The sequence below is a fragment of the Paralichthys olivaceus genome, chromosome 1 (genome assembly GCF_024713975.1).
Source record: "Paralichthys olivaceus isolate ysfri-2021 chromosome 1, ASM2471397v2, whole genome shotgun sequence".
NCBI lineage: Eukaryota > Metazoa > Chordata > Actinopteri > Pleuronectiformes > Paralichthyidae > Paralichthys > Paralichthys olivaceus.
The window spans coordinates 24,103,906-24,121,662 of record NC_091093.1 but is presented as its reverse complement, the minus strand read 5'-3'; the positions used below and the strand labels follow the sequence as shown (position 1 = coordinate 24,121,662).

Below are 17,757 nucleotides of genomic sequence, written 5' to 3'. Positions count from 1 at the left end.
TTCACTAGGGACAGAGTTTCTGGTGGCATGTGTCTCCACCTTGTGGTTTTTTCCCACAATTGTCAAACCTGAAATTGTGTCTCTGTATTGTTTATATGATGAATAAAATGAGAATATATGGACACAGGAATCACTTTAATATTTAGGAGAATAATTCATATATGTACAGGTATTGGCACATGAATATAAATGTTGTGTTTGGTCTTTTTAACTAATAACCACTACATCTGGCCTCTGGGCCATACACAGCTTGCAAGACAATTACATCCAGCCTGACAATTCATAACAGGCATAAAGAGAACTCAGAAACAATAAAAAGGATCATGACAGCAATTAATCCTTTTTGCCATAAAAGAAAAAGGGATTCAAATTGATGAGTTGCAAAAATCTAGGATAGAATCTAATGCTCTTCAGATTTGAAACAGTTGGAAACAGCTCACTTCCCAATTTTGGTTTTCTGATTTCAAAATCTGCTGGCCACTACGTACACGGACCGTGTACACTCCACGCCAGGAATACGCATCATAAGTTTGCCATGAGAGCGTCTACGCTGCCAAAATACAGAAGAGAGTTTATAAAAAAAAAACACCAGATGTTAGTGGGTGTTAGCAGGTTTTTTGACCAGTGAAACGTTAGTGTGATTATTGTTCAGTAATCTATGGCCCCTGAAAGATGTTCTGAAAATAGGAAAATGGTTTTCCACTCCAGCTTCACGTTACTCACATCTTTTCTTAAAACAATTTACTCTTCTGTGACAGAAAGTCTAATGGCCATCGTCAAACATTGTGTCTTTACTGCTCCCAGCCAGAGCAACACTTTGTCATACTTGTTAATATACTATTTATATAATCACTTGCAAGAAAATATATATTTCATATCAAACTCCCTCCTCCTCCCGCAGACTGACTCTGACCCCTGAACCCAAACAAATCAATCATGGTTCCCACGTACTGCTTTTAACAAAGTTGTCTATATCTCAATTTTTTGAGATTTGTTCCCTGAGTTAGAATGTCATTATAAAAAACTCAATGCCACTATAGCCAGAAAAGTCTGCACAGTTAGTGAACACAAGGCATCTGTTCATAGTTTGATGTCTCCTGATTTGATGGAGCTGTAGATCTGATCTGTCAGTGGAACGTAGCTCTTCTCATTATCATCGAGGATATAAAGAGGGTCCTGGATACGTCCTGGATCAAAACTCTCCTCCACTAACTTCACCTTCATCTGCTTGAAGGTGCCAGTGACCTCCACGGCATTCTAGATGGAAGAAAAGTGCAATGTCCTTGGTTAAACTACAGCAGTGGTCTGGTGGCAACAGCAATAACATCTGACCCACAAGATCATTTGATAATGTCATTATTATTATTTCACCATATCTGACTGACATAGACATTCATGGGTGCCACGGGTGCTGATCTCTGTTATGACTTCCTCATTAGCAAATGTATTTACAAAGTAAGAACATCCTTTTTTCTGCTGCAAAGCTTTAAAGGTACAGTGTGTAGAATTTTGTGAGATCTAGTGTTGAAATTGCATGTTGCAGCTGAATACCCCTCACCTCACCATCTCCTTCTAAACATAAAAAAGAACCTGTCGAAGCCTTCAGTTGTCATAAAAACTCAAAAGGTGTTTAGTTTGTTCAGTCTGGACTACTGTTAAAAACAGGGCGGCCTCCGTAGAGAGGACCCCCTCTATGTAAAGTATTTAAATACAAAGGGCCTTTTCTGGGGTAAAGAAAACTACAATTCATACAATTTAGATGAAACACACTAGTGAAATCATCATGAGGATTTTTTATATTATATTTCTGCCAATAGTTCCCTTTCACCTAGATCTTACATACTTGACCTTTAAATAGAGCTGAATTACAGAGCTTTTATTTTGAAGTTGTGAAAATGTATGGAACAAAATACAGGCATGTTAAGAATGAGCACTGCTCCCGTGTATTTTAATTTGATGTATCTGGTGTTTCAGTAAAGTGTCTATGAAGTGACATTACCTGTATCCTTATGAAGCGAGGTCGGGCGTATGAGGGCAGGTAGTTGACCACATGGTTGTACATTTTACTTCCATCAAACTCGTCGCCTTCCATCAGAGTAGCAGCTGCCATACCTGCCCGCCCCTCATGCCCTACATTGCCAAACAAAATAGACAAAGCACTTGTTAATATAAGATAAGTGAGGATAGTCTTTCACCCTGTGAAGTGAAGTGTACAGAAGAAATGAACATCACCTGCCACTTGGACTCCATAAACATTGGCTTCTTTGAGGCAGTCACTGATCGTCAGGATGTCCGACACCTCAGTTGTAGCCACGTTCTCACCTTTCCACCTGTAGGCGCACGCAGTTCTCAACTTTGTACAAAATGTCACATACTGATATATCAACCTGTATACCTGTATACCTGTGTACGTATATATATATATAAATATAATATAATAATATATAGGGTGGTATGCCTTCCTCAATTTTTAAGAATTTTGAAAACACAAATAAACAATAAATATAGAACTCTAAAAAATACATATAATTATTTGAACACAAGTGCAGATGTTTCTTCTATGTAACAATAATGGAATGCGCCTTTAATAGCAAGAGGCTATTCATAAAATATGAAGGAAATAAAAACTGGGACAATAAAAAAACTCCCATTGAGCTTATTGAACACACTATGAGGTGAAATGTCTGTTCACTGTTCAAGTCTTAATCTCGTGGTTGTACAATATGGTGGTTGTACAATATGGCTGATATTACAGTGTAAAGTTATAAACGATTATTCTGTATGAAGCTAACTTCACAGGAGCTCTGTACCTGAACGTGTCGCCAACACGATCCTGAAAGTAAATGAAGTTTTCCTCATCGATCCTCATGAGGTCTCCACTGTTGAAGTACAAATCTCCTTTCTTCAGAACATCACGAAGTTTCTTGCGCTCCGTTTGATCTTTGTTCTGGGCGTAGCCGACAAAAGGAGCGATGTCTGTGATCTTCGACACCAGCAGTCCTGACTCACCTTGAAGAAAAGCCACAGACATTACTGACGTTAACTATCGATGGACTCACCAGGGTCCTGGATTTGTTGGTAAACAGACTCACGTGTAATATCAAGTGTCATGGTTACAAACAACAAGCCTATAAAGATGGACGACATGACAGCTTCTCAGAAGTGAAACCAAAGCACCTCATTCGCCCTCTAGTGGTAAATACTTGTTCCGCAAAGATGATTCTATCATCGTAGGTAGTTCTTATCACACTGGTGTGTTCAATAATTATTTTTCTCTGCTAAGTTTTGACTTAATTAGTTATTTGATGCAATAAAAACGGGATTGGTCAAGCACTTATATAGGCGGGACCTCGCCTAATGCGCAGACTCCAAATGCACAAGATGGCAGCGTTCGTGTCCAGGATATTTTGGCTTCATTTCAGGACAGTGGGAGGAAGTGGAGACATGTCATCCATCTTTATTTATAGTCTTATGAGTCTTAGTAACTGTTGTTTCTTCACCTCTGGGCGCCTCCACACAGAGGCCGTTAGAATCTCGAACGGGTTCATCTCGCTCTGTGTCGTACTTAATAAGAGTGTAGGGAAACAGCTTCTACCGGAGGAAGTAAAACATCAGTGATAAGAGAAATGAGCCCAGAATAAACTACTGCATATACTCATACTGTTGATATGAACAAGGACAATGCAGAATGGTTTGCATAGCACGCACAATAAAAATAATCTGAACTTAAAGCTTTTTCAGATGACTCTATCACATCTCACGGTCGTCTCCCAGACTCAGCTGATGGGTGCAGCTGTTCCCTGCTCCACCATTAGATGCTGTTAGAAGCTCAGGGGAAAAAAGCTGGAAGCTGAGTACAGATCATTTGGACACACAGCTTAATAAAAAAGATAGTAAATCTATACAAATTCAAAGCAAATACACTTTTGCTTTTCTTCTTGTTTTTGGATGATCTCATTCTTACCCGATGGAAAAAGTTGACACGTCCGATGGCTCCAATTTTTCCCGCATAGTTGACAAATCCCACATTTCCCTCAGTGGAGGCGTAGAACTCTTGGACCTCGATGTTGCCAAAGCGACTGAGAAACTCTCTCCATATGTCGGCCCTGATTCCATTGCCGATGGCCAGTCTGACTTTATGGTCCTTGTCATTTTCTTTCTGCATTTTCAGAAAAAAGAAGATTCACATATGAAACATTGTACATTGAGTATTGCAGTGTTTGTTTTAAATCACACTAATGTGAACTTATATGCTTTGTAAAAGAATCAGTCATCTAATTAGACCCTTTAATAAATAGGATTTGACACCTTTTAATGAAGTACGACTAACCCCTGTCTATATGATTAGCTCACTCAAGCAAAGACTTTAGTGTGAAAAAAAACATACAAATGTATAAAAAGTACAATTTAATGTCATGAATGTGGCCATAAAGTCAAATACTAGTTCCAGGGAGATTTGGTTGCCAGGTTACTTGATATGGTCCTTCTAAGTTAAGGCCAGCATCTATTCCTAGAGGTGACCAGATACAGACGAGCCACCTCCTCTGGCTGGTGTAGGGTCATGCAGTAAATTGAGACCGCACTTCATGTGATGCAACCGGCTACTCTGAATGGCCTTACATGTCGACAAAATGTTTACAGTACACCCAATTTCGGCTGACGCGTTTTCAAGAGACATCATGAGTTGGGAGTCAGTCTCGTAGCTTGAATATTTGTCACGTTTATGGCTGATGTTGACACGTGTCCGCAGCCTGTTTCATCCTGTTCAAACCCTTGCAGATACTGCAGCAGAAGGCTGGAACATGATAGTTGAGATTTGTCTATTTCGGTAAGCCAGCTGTGCAGCAATGTGGTAATGTTCAGGAGATAACTGTAAGGATGATCGGTCTCAATGGGAGCTTGCTGCAGCCGGTTCATGGTGCCACCGTGGCCAAGAAGTTTTACGGTAGTTTGGACGGCAGAGAAGGAATAGTGACTGCGGCACCCTGCCAGAGATCCTGTGTGACCATGTTTGAGCTGCAATATCTCTAGTAACTGGAATGGCACTCAGTAGAGCACAAACCTCTCTAATAGTCCTCTTTAGTTCAATCTCGCTGCACCTAACTTCACGCTGGTGTCAGTCTCTTAAATATGCCTGATTTCTTTAATCAAAATTCATGATTTGTTTCCTGGAAATCAGTGAAAATTTAATTCCTGGATCTGGCCCCAGATCTGGATCTCTCTCTGAATCTCTCCTTATTTTACACCAAGCTTTTCTTGTTTCAGTTCATATATTTGTTTTAATAGATTCACTCCCTTTAAATTAAATTTTATGAACTTTTCCTAAGGCTATTACTTTTGCTCTCGGTTTTATTATTTGGCAAATGTTACAGTTTGTGTTTCTTGGTTTCTTGGAATGTTTGGTTAATTTTCCGTTCTGTGCTAAATTGTAAATGAGGTCCCTAACTCATTTACGAAGTTTTCCCAGGTTAAAATTAAGGTTAAAAGAATGGATCCACACCAAAATGTAAAAGGTTGTTCTCTGAAGCAAACCACATCCTTCCATCAAGTTTTATGGAAACCCACCCAACAGTTTTTGAGTAATCGTGCTTACAAACAAACAATCAAACAGACGAGTGAAAAGATAACATCCTTGTCAGAGGTAATTAACAAAAGTGGTATTAAATGAATAGATAAAGATCAGTAAACATGAGAGTCAATATCATTAAACAGCTCCTTCACAACCACAACTAATGACTAATCCTGAAAATACAATTTTTTTTCTTTATTTCTGTCCAGAAGATTTGTTTTACATAAAGGCTCCATGTATTCTTGTTTCCCTGCCCCTGAGTAATGGGGGGAGTCACATTAACCTCCTGCCAACCGTAAATGACTGACCCTGGTTTGGGTTTCAGTTGAGATCTGTAGCCGTCACATGATAAACATGCAGCTGCTGAAGCTTTTCTGCAGCACAAAGAGAAAAATCTGCAAAGCAAATATTATTCCTACTTTCGCAGCTCTGGAAAAACTGCTAAGTTTTAAGCTTTGCAGAATTGAGGGTAGTTAGAATAATTTTACCTTTGCTGTGCTACAGAGGTAACGCATCACCTCTCCGATGTACTGGATGACGGTCACATTATGTTTCCTGCAGTCGTCCCAAAACTGAGAGGTAGAAAACTTCCTCTTCAGTATGATGGTTGATCCTTCAAAATAAGACAATAACAAACAGACCATTTGATTAAGACCAAAGGAATGTGATTGCAAAAGATCCAGTTGTCCAGAGTTGTTGACGACCTTGTTTGTCAGGGGTATTTATTCCAATATTTTCAAATCGAGCAATACATTTTGTATGTAAGCTGCGGCTCGATGACCGCAGGTCACTTTTACAGTTTCGGAATGAAAAGCTGCGACCAGCAACACCACAGGAAACGCAAACTGCCCATGACAGAGAACGGGCACTGCACTAGTATTTTAAATTGACTGAATCGAAGCTGAATTACTGTGCTTGGAACTTAAAGCTGGCAGTTCTACACCATGTGTAATTTACTTGCATGTGCCACAGGACTGTGATTGTTGTGGGGCTGTGTTGGATATCTCATAATGTGTGTGTGTCGATCTGGCTGCTTACCCTGACATATTAAAGCAGCGTGAACTTTGGCCTAATTGGACAAAAGCATTCAGAAAGTGGAGGTAATCTGGCTCTGTTCAGATTCCTGCTTCACGCTGACAAAAGACTCTTTCTCTGTTTCCCAAGGAGAAAAAACCCCTGAGGGAGAGTGAGGAGCAGGGACGTCACTTTCGTGTAGAGTTTTTTTACATTTTGCAATTTATGGGTGAGAAGCTCAAGAAGGAGTTGTGACAGGGGTAATTCTTCCAGAGTCGGTGTATGAGAAAATTACTTGACATTTAATAGTTTTATTTTCATATCAGTAAAATGATTCTACTCAATCTGTTTATCTATCTGTTTGGAAAATTCCAACATTTTTCTAGGACCACCTGGAGCAAGACCTGCCATAAATTAAACTTAGATAACCCACTCAACGTCTTAACAATCCTTTGTGATTATAGTTGTGTGTCAGTTTGGGACCACATCCTTCAGAAGCCGCATGTGTAGACCGATTGCGTCACAGCGGCGCAACAAGACTGTAACAATTCGAAGGCTCCTCCAGATGAATATCTTCCACCCCCCAGCAACAGACACTCCAGCTGGGTGGATCTTTCCCGACATATCCCATGATCCATTGTGTCTTTTTCAAAGAGGTAATGACGGCAAAAAACGAATATGAAAACACTTGAAGAATGTATTTTTAAATTTAAGTTCTAAACCGAATGAATGATGAATGGATGAATGGGTGGATGGATGAATGGATGAATGGATGGATGATTGGATAGATGAACTCTGGGCTAATGTAACAACTGCTTAAACTACAACTCAGTCGTCTCACCTGTCTCAATGGAGCCAATGAAGCCTATTAGAAACCCAGCTGTGTGGTACAGAGGCAGGTTGACGTAGATGACATCGCTGGACGTGACACCGTTTGAAGACAGAATAGCCAGAGCTATCAGGAGACGGTTCTGATTGACCACAGCTGCCTTAGGGAGACCTGGAATACACAGAGATCACTTAAGAAAACTGAAGGTTTGTCGTGTGTAAGTGAAAAGCAAACACACAGCCACTCAGATACCTGTGGTTCCAGAGGTGTAGATGTAAACTGCAGGACTTTTGAAGGTGATGTGTGATCGGAGGGATCGGGGGAGCGGGTCATCTGACGCTTCTTCCACTTTGTCAGAGAAGCTCTGGATTCCAGGCGTGTCACAGTGTCTGGTCATCAGGAGGACGGTGACGCCCTGCTCCATCAACGAGGGCAGCACATCCTCCACTGCCTCCTTCAGCTCTGCAGAGGGACACACAGCAGCACACTCAGGAGGATTAACATTGTGGGAAGTGACAGGAAATGAGAATCAACTGAGCTGAGAAACTTGTGACTGCATCTGAAACTACAGAGGAGTATGAGGGTCAGGCATGAGGAGAAGAATGAGAAGACATTTCGAGAAAAACTTTAAAATCAAAATAAAGTTGAAATGTCAAGAGTAATGTTGGAATGTTGGAATGTTGAGAAATAGAAATCAACTTTATTCTCGACTCTTCAACTTTATTCTCGATATCTTGACCTTAATCTCATCACTTCTACTTTTGAACTTATTCTCAAAATGCAAAATTCTCATTTTTCCTTGTGCTTGGCCGGACTCATCCTCCCAGTTAAACAGTTGCTTTGGCAGAACTCTTATTAAACTGTCTAAGACACAAAGGGTTACGTTTTTTGCAGTGTATATCCAACATCAGTGTAAATGTAGTAACAGCTCCTTGAAGATCTCATGTAAAGTTTGAATCTTTAAAGTAAATAAATCAGCAGTGAGCCTCATACCCGGGGCACATATCAGCACCTTGGCCCTGCAGCAGCTGAAGCAGTGCAGCAGAGACTTGGTGCGGATGTTGTGGTTGAGCAGAGCCACGGGGGATCCTAACTTAGCCAACGCCAGCCAGGTAATCAGGAAGGCGGGTTCATTCCCCATGAACAGAGCCACCGTGTCTCCAGCTGTGAACCCAGGGTGAATCTGCAGAGCGTTGGCCACTTTGTTGCTCCGTCTGTCCGTGTCCGAGTAAGAGAGACTCTCCTCTCCAAACACAATGAAGGGTTTGTCCTTGTGCGCCCCGCTCTGCTCCAAGAAACGGTCCAAAACAGAAAAGAGAGGTTTCCTCCTGCGCCTTGACGCAAACTTCACCAAGATCCGCAGCAGAAGTCCAAAATACTGCAGATCCTTCCAAAGATAAGGGCAGAAAGCCTTGACGGCGAACGGTACGATGAAGATACTTGCAAATAAAACAGAAACGACGCACAAATCCATCAGGCTTTGCTCTTTTAAGCTGCAGTTCCTGTAAAAAATAAAGTAGAGCCCCTGCTGCTGCAAAATGGGGAATGTTGCACATAAGAATTCAGTCGAGTGGGGCGGAGCGTTTTCTCCAAAGTAACTGAAGTCATAGGAAAAAGTGGATGTTTGGATGTTGAGGAATTTCCACATATGTTTTGGTACTGCACAGCTGTGAAGACAGTCAAATCTGTGTATTTGTATATAAGATAGTGAAGAAGGTTTCCTCTTGTTCTGGAAGGAAATGAGAATAGATTAGATTTATTTTGCACATATTAAAACATTCTATAGAAAAGTTTAAAAAATAATAAAATAATACAGTGCAAGGGGAGGCAGAAAACCCCAGTTGGCTTATTGTGAAGCCTCCATCTAGATATTTTTACTTAAAGGTCAAGTGTGTAAGATTTAGTTTAAAGGAAAGTGTTGACAGAAATTTAATGTAGAATAATCCTCCTGGTGTTTTCAGGTGTTTGTTTCATCTAAATTGTATGAATTGTAGTTTTGTTTACCCCAGAAAAGGCCCTTTATATTTAAATACTTTATATTTACATCCAGTGGACCCTCTCTACGGAGGCCGCCATGTTTTTTGACATTAGCCCAGACTGAACGAACTAAACACGTTTTGAGTTTTCATGTCACTGGAGGTTTCCACAGGTTCCTTTTCATGTTTGGAAGTGGAGGGTGAGGTGAGGGGTGTTCAGCTGCCACATACACTTGCATTCCAATAGTAAATAGTAAGTTTTGAGTTGCTCAGGAATATTCCCTTCAGTTGAGTGTCTTAAAGATAACGGCACATATTTGAAAAATATTGATGTCATAAATCCTAAGAAAGTGTAATTTCTGAAATTTCTGAGAAAGCTGTGTTGTTTGGTTTCATTGAAGATAGGACACAGAAAGATGCTTGTTATATATTGTTTATATAATTAATCTTATTATTATAATGGAATGAAAATCCTTATTCAGTGGAGAGTTCAGACAATACGTTGATTCAATTTGACTTTTGCAAATAGCCATGAGATTTATATCAGCATGTAAGAACACCTGACAACCGTTTCAGCCACACTGAGTTCTACAGTGTCAGAGTCAGATGGAAAAAGCAGTTGAGGTGACACGATGTAACTCTGCAGCTGGTCCGGGGTCAGTTGGTGCAGTAGGAGGAGCCACTGTTTGTTTAGAAGCAGATAACTTAAAGAGTATCTCCATTAAAGCTGACATAAATAGAATTCTGAGGTTCTCTTATCGTAGCTCGGCATGCAGCTTTGGTGTTTTAGTGCAAGTGCAAGATAATTCTCAGGGGTAAATGGGGTTAAAGATTCAAAACACAGTCAGTTTTGTGCATGAGCCAAAAAACAGGGTTACTGGTCTGCAACACTTTTTATTACTCTGCAGAAGACTAATCTCTCCAAAAAGTTAGAATGACTGAATCAATGAAACAAGGGAAAAACGTGCAGGGTCCTATTCACCTATTTCCCCCTTTTCTGGGGGACTGAGAGAGGGGATAAAATACCTTTAATAGAAGACTTAACTTTCTGTGGAACACATTTTACACCTGGCCTCAAATTTTTCCTCAGCTCCTGCCACAAATATAAAGATAAAGTGATTACCTCAGGTAGAATCAGGACACCTGGAGATTTCAAACAGAAGAAAAAGACAGCGAAAGGACAACGTGTCCTCCCTGGTTTGGGCAGTGTAGTTATCAAGAATACCTTTTTTTTCTATAATCTTGACTTTTTTATGAAATATTAATAATAATATGACCTTTTTAGCCACAAACCAAATGAACCCATGTGAGAAGTTCAGCGGGGGAATGTCCCTTTGGTGGAACTGCTGACAACTCACAGACATCTGAAACATGACGACGGGCCACAGCGAGACATTACTGTGTTGTGAGGGGTCACAAACCAAACAAGGTCGGGAATCACATGGTTTCATCTCCAATAATGTTTTTAATTTTCTATTATTATCTTTATATGTACTTTATGTAAAATCTTACTCTGAGTTATAACTTATAAGTAAGAAGTATATTATTGTCTAAAGTGGAGCGATGCAGAGGTATATCGTGGTGTAACCTAAGGAAAGTACATCAAAGTTGATGAGTTAATGATTATATTTGCATAAATATATACAAATACAAATACTCACACATACACAATAAACACACTGTGTGACACACATTTTATTCCCCAGACAAAGTGTATGCTCATTTATTTATGTTATATTTATATATATATATCTATTTCCTTGTATTTTCCTCTCTGAATGTTCTTTTCAAGCAGCTTTAAATTCCTGCAGGTGGCACACTTTTCTTTGTCTGCACAAAGTCTGTCACTTTCTGTTTATCATGAAATGTGTCTAAAGCAATGTCTCGTTTAAAACAGAACAGACTGTGGGTCACATTCATGTTCTATAAAACTTTCTGTGCCTTCTGAACAACATTCATTTGGTTGCATTACTTGTAGAAATGGCTCAGTATCAGTTTCAGTGCATGTACATATCACATTTTAGTGCACAGTGCACTTTAAAACAATTTTGAGGTTTTATCAACATTGTATTATAATTCCCCCTGCTGCTTTAGTTAACTCAACCCTAGCTGAATAAATTGTTAAAATCTCAACATTAGATTGGAAATAAAACTCAGAGTTAAGTCTGTCAAACTCAAGTCAAGTGTCAACTCAGTTTCGTTTTCTCAGGTTGGAGAAAAGTTCTACTTTTATTAACAAGATTGACTATGACACTCCATTGTGGAGCAAAATAAAACACATGCTACAAAGTTTGCTAATATGCACAAACCTATTTAGAACCACGATGAGTTTAGTGAACATGTGATATTCAACCCATCTCAGGTCACTTAAAGTCAGCAAACTTTCCCATTCGGATTAAAATTCACAAGTGTGGAGAACTAACGCTCGACTCTGGAGCTCTTCAGCTCCACTGAAGCACAATATCAACTGACATGATAAATGGCCTTAAAGCAATGGCTCATCATTATTGGAAAGTCACTCGGTCACTCTCTTGCTGAGGGTTTGACAAGAAGCTTGACGTCTGAAGTCATCTTCCAGTTAGCTTAGCTTAGCATGAAGACAGGAAACAAGGTGAAACAGCCAGCCCCGCCCTGTCCAACGTTACTTCTGAAGCACCAAACAAAAGTGCATCTTGACTCTGTCTGCTTCATTGGAACCATAACTGATTGTCGGGCCTGTAAATTATGCTACAGGGAGCTGAAGGCATCCTCCGGACAGATCCTTTTGAACCTTGGGTATTAGCCAGAGATTCTTTAAGAGGGCAAACATCAGCAGTCACTGGCGTCTCGTGGGTTGTGAAACTCTTGCGAGCACAGTCCAGCTGAGCATGCGGTTACAGCCTGCACAAGGGCCACCTATCTTTTTGATTAGGTCAACTCCTTTAGCACCCTTCACTCTTCCACTAACACGGTGATGTCAATATTATACAGATAATGAAACAGTCAGGTAAACAAGTATAAAGACACAGATATGTCTAAAGTGCTGCCACTTATTTAGCAGCTTTATTTCATCAGCTTCCAAGTAGGTTAAGGTTTCTGCTTTGATACTTTTGTGCTGAGCATAAATACAAAACTATAAAAATTAAACATATAGAACAGAGTATAAAAAGATAAATACTAGAAATAAACTAGAACAAGATGTGTACAAGCCATAGACTCAAACAAAAGAAAATCCATTTTTCAATATTTTGTGTGTTTATACTATATATAAAAATGTAAGGTGTATTTTAGCAGAAACAGATGAAACATACAAAATATGATATCATATGTATTGTATTTGTATAGGCTATTTATAATATTCTATCATTGCATCTTATTTTTGGCGAAAATAACTGTTCCTAATTCCTGACCCATTTTCAGAAGTTCTCCTCGATAAAAACCTTTAAGGCCGTCCAGTCCAGTTGATAAGAATTTGCTGGCGCAAGGGATTGTGTTTCAGAATGGCTTTTTTCTCCAGTCACGTAGCCCGACCGCACACCCGACCAATGGTCTCAGAGGGACGCAGAGCCGCGCCTATAAAGGCGGCTGTGCGCAGCCAGCGTCTCCATTCGTGCGTAAAACGAGAAGTGGATCCTGCGCCGACGATTGATTCCACTGAACCTCACCATCATCACCGTTACATCGGACAATGCTGCGAGTCAGGTGTCTGAGAGGAGGTAGCAGGGGGGCCGAGGCTGCCCATCTGATCGGAGCCATGGTTGGTATTATGGTGGTTTTACATTTAATCTCTTATTTATCTCATTTAGGCCTTTTTGTTTGTTCATGGTTTAAAAAAAGCACATGACAGAGAAGGTGAATAAAGGAAATACCTACATCTAAAGCTGCTTCTTTCATTTTAGATCAATTAAATTCACTTTTGTTTTTATTGTTTGTTTGATTACGTAGTTTTAACTGTTCAAAAAGAAAAATCTTTGTGTGGGCTGAAGGAAAAGAAGAAAATCACAAACACGTTAAAACACTGATTCTGTCAAATTGCTGCAAAGTTTGCTGGGATTCTAACTGCAGGGAGTTCTTTCTTGTGCTGTGGTCCCTGAGTGACAGTGAACAGCTGTTCGGCACAGATGAGCTCCCAAACCCAGCATACTGGAGCTGCTCCTGAGCCAGCAGAGGCCTCATGCACTGCAGGGCCTGTATCTGTGCAGATAACACTGCTTCTTAATTACACGTGTACTTTGGCACCAAGCCTAGACATTACTCATTGATATCTACGATCACTGTGCTTTCTCTTTACCTGAATTAGCCTTTTATTGTGGGAGCTGTCTTTTCACATTATCACTTTTATCACTGCCACTACAATGAAAAATACAGCATGCAACATGCAGCAATTACATGTTCACGCATCTGTTTGTTGTTTAACCGATTTTAAAATGCAAACACAAGAAGAATTCTTTAAAATCTAGATAATTGTCACAAGTTAAAGCTGTTCTCCATATACATATATATATATATATATATATATATATATATATATTACTCCTCCTTTGAGTTTATTTTCTGCTGCAGAATTTAAAAAAAATAAAGGTTCTGATCCATTTTTCTTCTTCCTGCTCAGCTCGGCCGCTCAGTGACTGGATGGGTTCACAGGGCGTTCCAGAGCACCTCAAGTGCAGCAGCTGTTCAGTCCCAGTCTGCAGTAGAAGAGGAGCATGTTACTGGACTCGTACAGCAGGACTGTCCCGTCAGCTGCTTCAATGAATGGGACCCTCTGGAGGAGGTGATTGTGGGTCGTGCTGAAAATGCCAATGTCCCTCCCTTCACTGTGGAAGTGAAAGTAAGCACCAGTTTAAAAATGATTTGCATATTACTTCATCTTCATGCGCCTGCAAGTCACTGCTGCAGAGTTTCAAAACTGCGAGACGATACGATTAACGGTATGTCGTCACATTACAACCTTCTCCACAGGCTAACACATATGAGAAGAACTGGCCCTTCTTCCAGAAGTATGGTGGCCAGCCTTTTCCTGCGGACCACTTGAAAAAAGCTGTTGCTGAGATTGAAGAAATGTGCAATATCCTGCGTCACGAAGGCGTCAATGTGAGGAGGCCGGAGCCCATCGACTGGTCCCTGAACTACACCACTCCAGATTTCTCATCCTCCGGTAAAATACTGCTCAACCAACAAAAGCACTAAGATTAACTTGTGAATACTTGTGAATAGTAATGGTCCATTAATATATTTAGCTACTGATACTTTTACTTACGTAGTGAATATTTAGAATCTGTGTTTACGTAATACTCCTTGTGAGCTATAATAATGTTACTTGTTGCAGGTTTGTACGCTGCCATGCCCAGAGACATCCTCTTAGTTGTGGGAAATGAGATCATCGAGGCCCCTATGGCCTGGAGATCTCGCTTCTTCGAGTACCGGGCCTACAGACCTTTGATGAAGGAATACTTCAATAAAGGTGCTAAATGGACCACGGCTCCCAAACCCACCATGGCTGACGAGCTGTACGATCAGGTGAGGCCTGAGTGTAACCAGGGATTCTGGACCTTTAGCTGTGAAATCCTCAAGACAGTCAACCTGCATCAAAACACCTTCTTTACTTGATCACTGCTTAGTTGCTATAGTGTAAATCCTGCTCGTGTCATTCAGGACTACCCCATGCGCACCGTGGAGGACAGACACAAGCTGGCCGCCCAGGGGAAGTTTGTAACCACGGAGCACGAGCCCTGTTTCGATGCTGCTGATTTCATTAGAGCCGGGAGGGACATTTTTGTCCAGAGGAGTCAGGTATGAAGTTGAACTTAAAAAAAACCTTCATCCACTCAAACGCTTCTAGGTAGAGTCCAAGTATTTGCATCAGAACAGCACATGTGTAACTTTTTCACTTTTTTTCCCAGGTTACAAATTATATGGGAATTGAATGGATGCGTCGTCATCTGGGATCAGACTACAAGATCCACATAATCTCATTCAAAGATCCCAACCCCATGCACATCGACGCCACTTTCAACATCATCGGGCCTGGACTGGTGCTGTCTAACCCTGATCGCCCGTGTCACCAGGTACTTCTGACTTCATGTGCTGCCCTGGAGCGGGATGAAAAATGTTCTCATGTTCACCACGGCTCTCTATTCTCAGATTGAGATGTTCAAGAAGGCTGGCTGGACTGTGGTGAAACCTCCAACGCCTCTGATGCCTGATGGTGGGTAATGACACTGAAGCTCCTTCTCTCTTCCATCATGGATTCTTACTAACATAGAGACACCCCCCCCCCCCCTCTGTCTGTGCAGACCACCCACTGTGGATGTCCTCCAAATGGCTGTCCATGAATGTCCTGATGTTGGACGAGAAGCGTGTTATGGTTGAAGACAATGAAACCACCATTCAGAAAATGTTTGAGAAACTTGGTGAGTTTATTCATTAGTATGAAGATATTCTCTGCATTCGGATAATGAAACCTCCGTGTTCCATAATAACGATGCATGTTGTTTTTGCTGCAGGTATCAAGACCATAAAGGTGAGCATTCGCCATGCCAACTCCCTGGGTGGTGGCTTCCACTGCTGGACAACCGATGTCCGCCGCCGTGGTACCCTGCAGTCCTACTTCCACTAGCCTTGCCAGAAATAGGCAGTTTCTATTGAGCTTTAAAGATTAAAGCCTCTGTTCTTTCTTTTAAATCCAATGTAGAAGTTAATGTCAGTCTATCGTTGTTTTGCATCCCGCGCTGCGATACAACAAACTAAAGTTTCCAAATCTCAAACCCTGATTTAAAACCTATTTGCATTTGAAATGTGTATGTTCACATGAGTGAATCCAGCTGATAACGTTATAATCTCGTGATGGCAGGTGGTTCCAGAGAGACGTCTTCCTGATGAACGTGTAGGAATTGTTTTTAGTTGACATCGCTGTGCATCACAATGCCTTTGCCAACAGCTTTGTTCAGATATATACAATATATGCTCAACAGTAACAAATACTTCAGTCAGTAATCTCAATATTAACTGCATTTCTGGCCTGGCTATTGTGAAGCCACAACTTTGAGGACAAGGTACAATTTGGTATGTGAATCTCATCGAACTAGGGCACAGGAGGAGAGACGCTGCCTCCTCACCAAAACTCGGACATCTTAATTCTTCCAAAGTATTTTTATTTTTATTTGAAGAAATGTGTAAAAGTTGTTCCATAGGTCATGAAACAATTTTAATTTCTTATCGCTGGTATATTATTTTGTAAAGATTTTAATTGATTGAACAGACAAAGTTCTATTTATATTTTTCATACTCTTTATTGGATGTCCCAACAATTAGTGTTTTTATATATTTACTTAAAAAGTATGCGGTCCATATCAGATGTTGTATACCTTTTGCCTCTGCTGTTTTCTCCTATGGCAAATCTGGGCCAGTTATATGCAAATAGTCCTTCTCATTGAACTGCTTGGCTGCTTGTGTGTGCAAAGCAAAAAACGCCTAAAAGAGTGAAAAAGGTTTTGTTGTGAAGATGAATGTTTTATGATTCCTTTTGTTGGAAATACAGTCGGATGTCTTGAGATTTATGTTAAAACCACGAATTCAAGGGAAGTTAACGGCTCAGCAGAGGAACTAATGTGATGCTTTGTATTATGCAACATTATTATGTTAATTAAAAAGAGTTGTGTCATTTTTTTGTGGTTGTGAATTTGTTATTTGTTATATTTGATAATTTTACGTTTGTGAAAAAGCACAAATTGCATGTTCTTACAGTTTATGACTATCACCATCGTAGTACTGAGATCCATGACAATATCCATCCTTCATCTATACCACTCATCCTCTGAGGGTCTCGGCAGAGCTGCAGTCCCACCTGGTGAGAGGCGGGGTACATCCTGGACAGGTCGCCAGATGTCTCAGGACTAATACGACAAAATACTTGCAAAGTCCTTGAAACAAAGTTTTACTTGAGTAAATGTACAAGAGTATTATCTTCAAAATGAACTGACAGGTATCAAAAGAGTGTCTCCTTGTGTTATATTTATCACATTTACACTATTCAATTATTACTACAGATTAATTTTAATATCAAGTTTTACCCTCTATATTAAATTAATCTCATGTTAGAAGCTGATTGTATATTTTACAGAGGCAGGCTCTGCTGCACCTGTTTGAACCGTACCTGCATCCTAAAGGTGTTGGGATACTGTTGTACAATAGACGAAGGGTCACACAAACATGTGAAGCTGGGATCTGTTCACCTGGCCCCAGATTTACTGTCACACATCTTGTCTGTAAAACATTAACCAGGCTGATGTGTCAGTGGGAGGAAAATTACTTCATATACTCTTATGTAAACCAGACTAATGCAAACACTTACTCAACAGTAGAGATAAAAATAACGACTTTGTTTATGT

At 40.3% G+C, this 17,757-nt stretch overlaps 2 protein-coding genes across 2 annotated transcripts; one reads left to right on the top strand and one right to left on the bottom strand.

Moving 5' to 3' along the window:
- Positions 1-116: 116 nt before the first annotated feature.
- LOC109625201 (long-chain fatty acid transport protein 2) lies at positions 117-8,980 on the bottom strand. Its single transcript, XM_020080342.2, has 10 exons — positions 8,406-8,980; positions 7,665-7,874; positions 7,425-7,583; positions 6,058-6,182; positions 3,965-4,159; positions 3,501-3,591; positions 2,811-3,009; positions 2,233-2,330; positions 2,000-2,130; positions 117-1,257 (listed from the first exon to the last, which is right to left on the bottom strand). Exons 1-10 carry the CDS (start codon positions 8,884-8,886, stop codon positions 1,081-1,083), a joined length of 1,866 nt encoding a protein of 621 aa, XP_019935901.2. The 5' UTR covers positions 8,887-8,980; the 3' UTR covers positions 117-1,080.
- Positions 8,981-12,963: 3,983 nt separating this feature from the next.
- gatm (glycine amidinotransferase (L-arginine:glycine amidinotransferase)) lies at positions 12,964-17,030 on the top strand. Its single transcript, XM_020080322.2, has 9 exons — positions 12,964-13,124; positions 13,980-14,198; positions 14,330-14,525; positions 14,697-14,887; positions 15,023-15,160; positions 15,271-15,435; positions 15,512-15,575; positions 15,664-15,780; positions 15,874-17,030. Exons 1-9 carry the CDS (start codon positions 13,056-13,058, stop codon positions 15,984-15,986), a joined length of 1,272 nt encoding a protein of 423 aa, XP_019935881.1. The 5' UTR covers positions 12,964-13,055; the 3' UTR covers positions 15,987-17,030.
- The last annotated feature ends 727 nt before the right edge of the window (positions 17,031-17,757 follow it).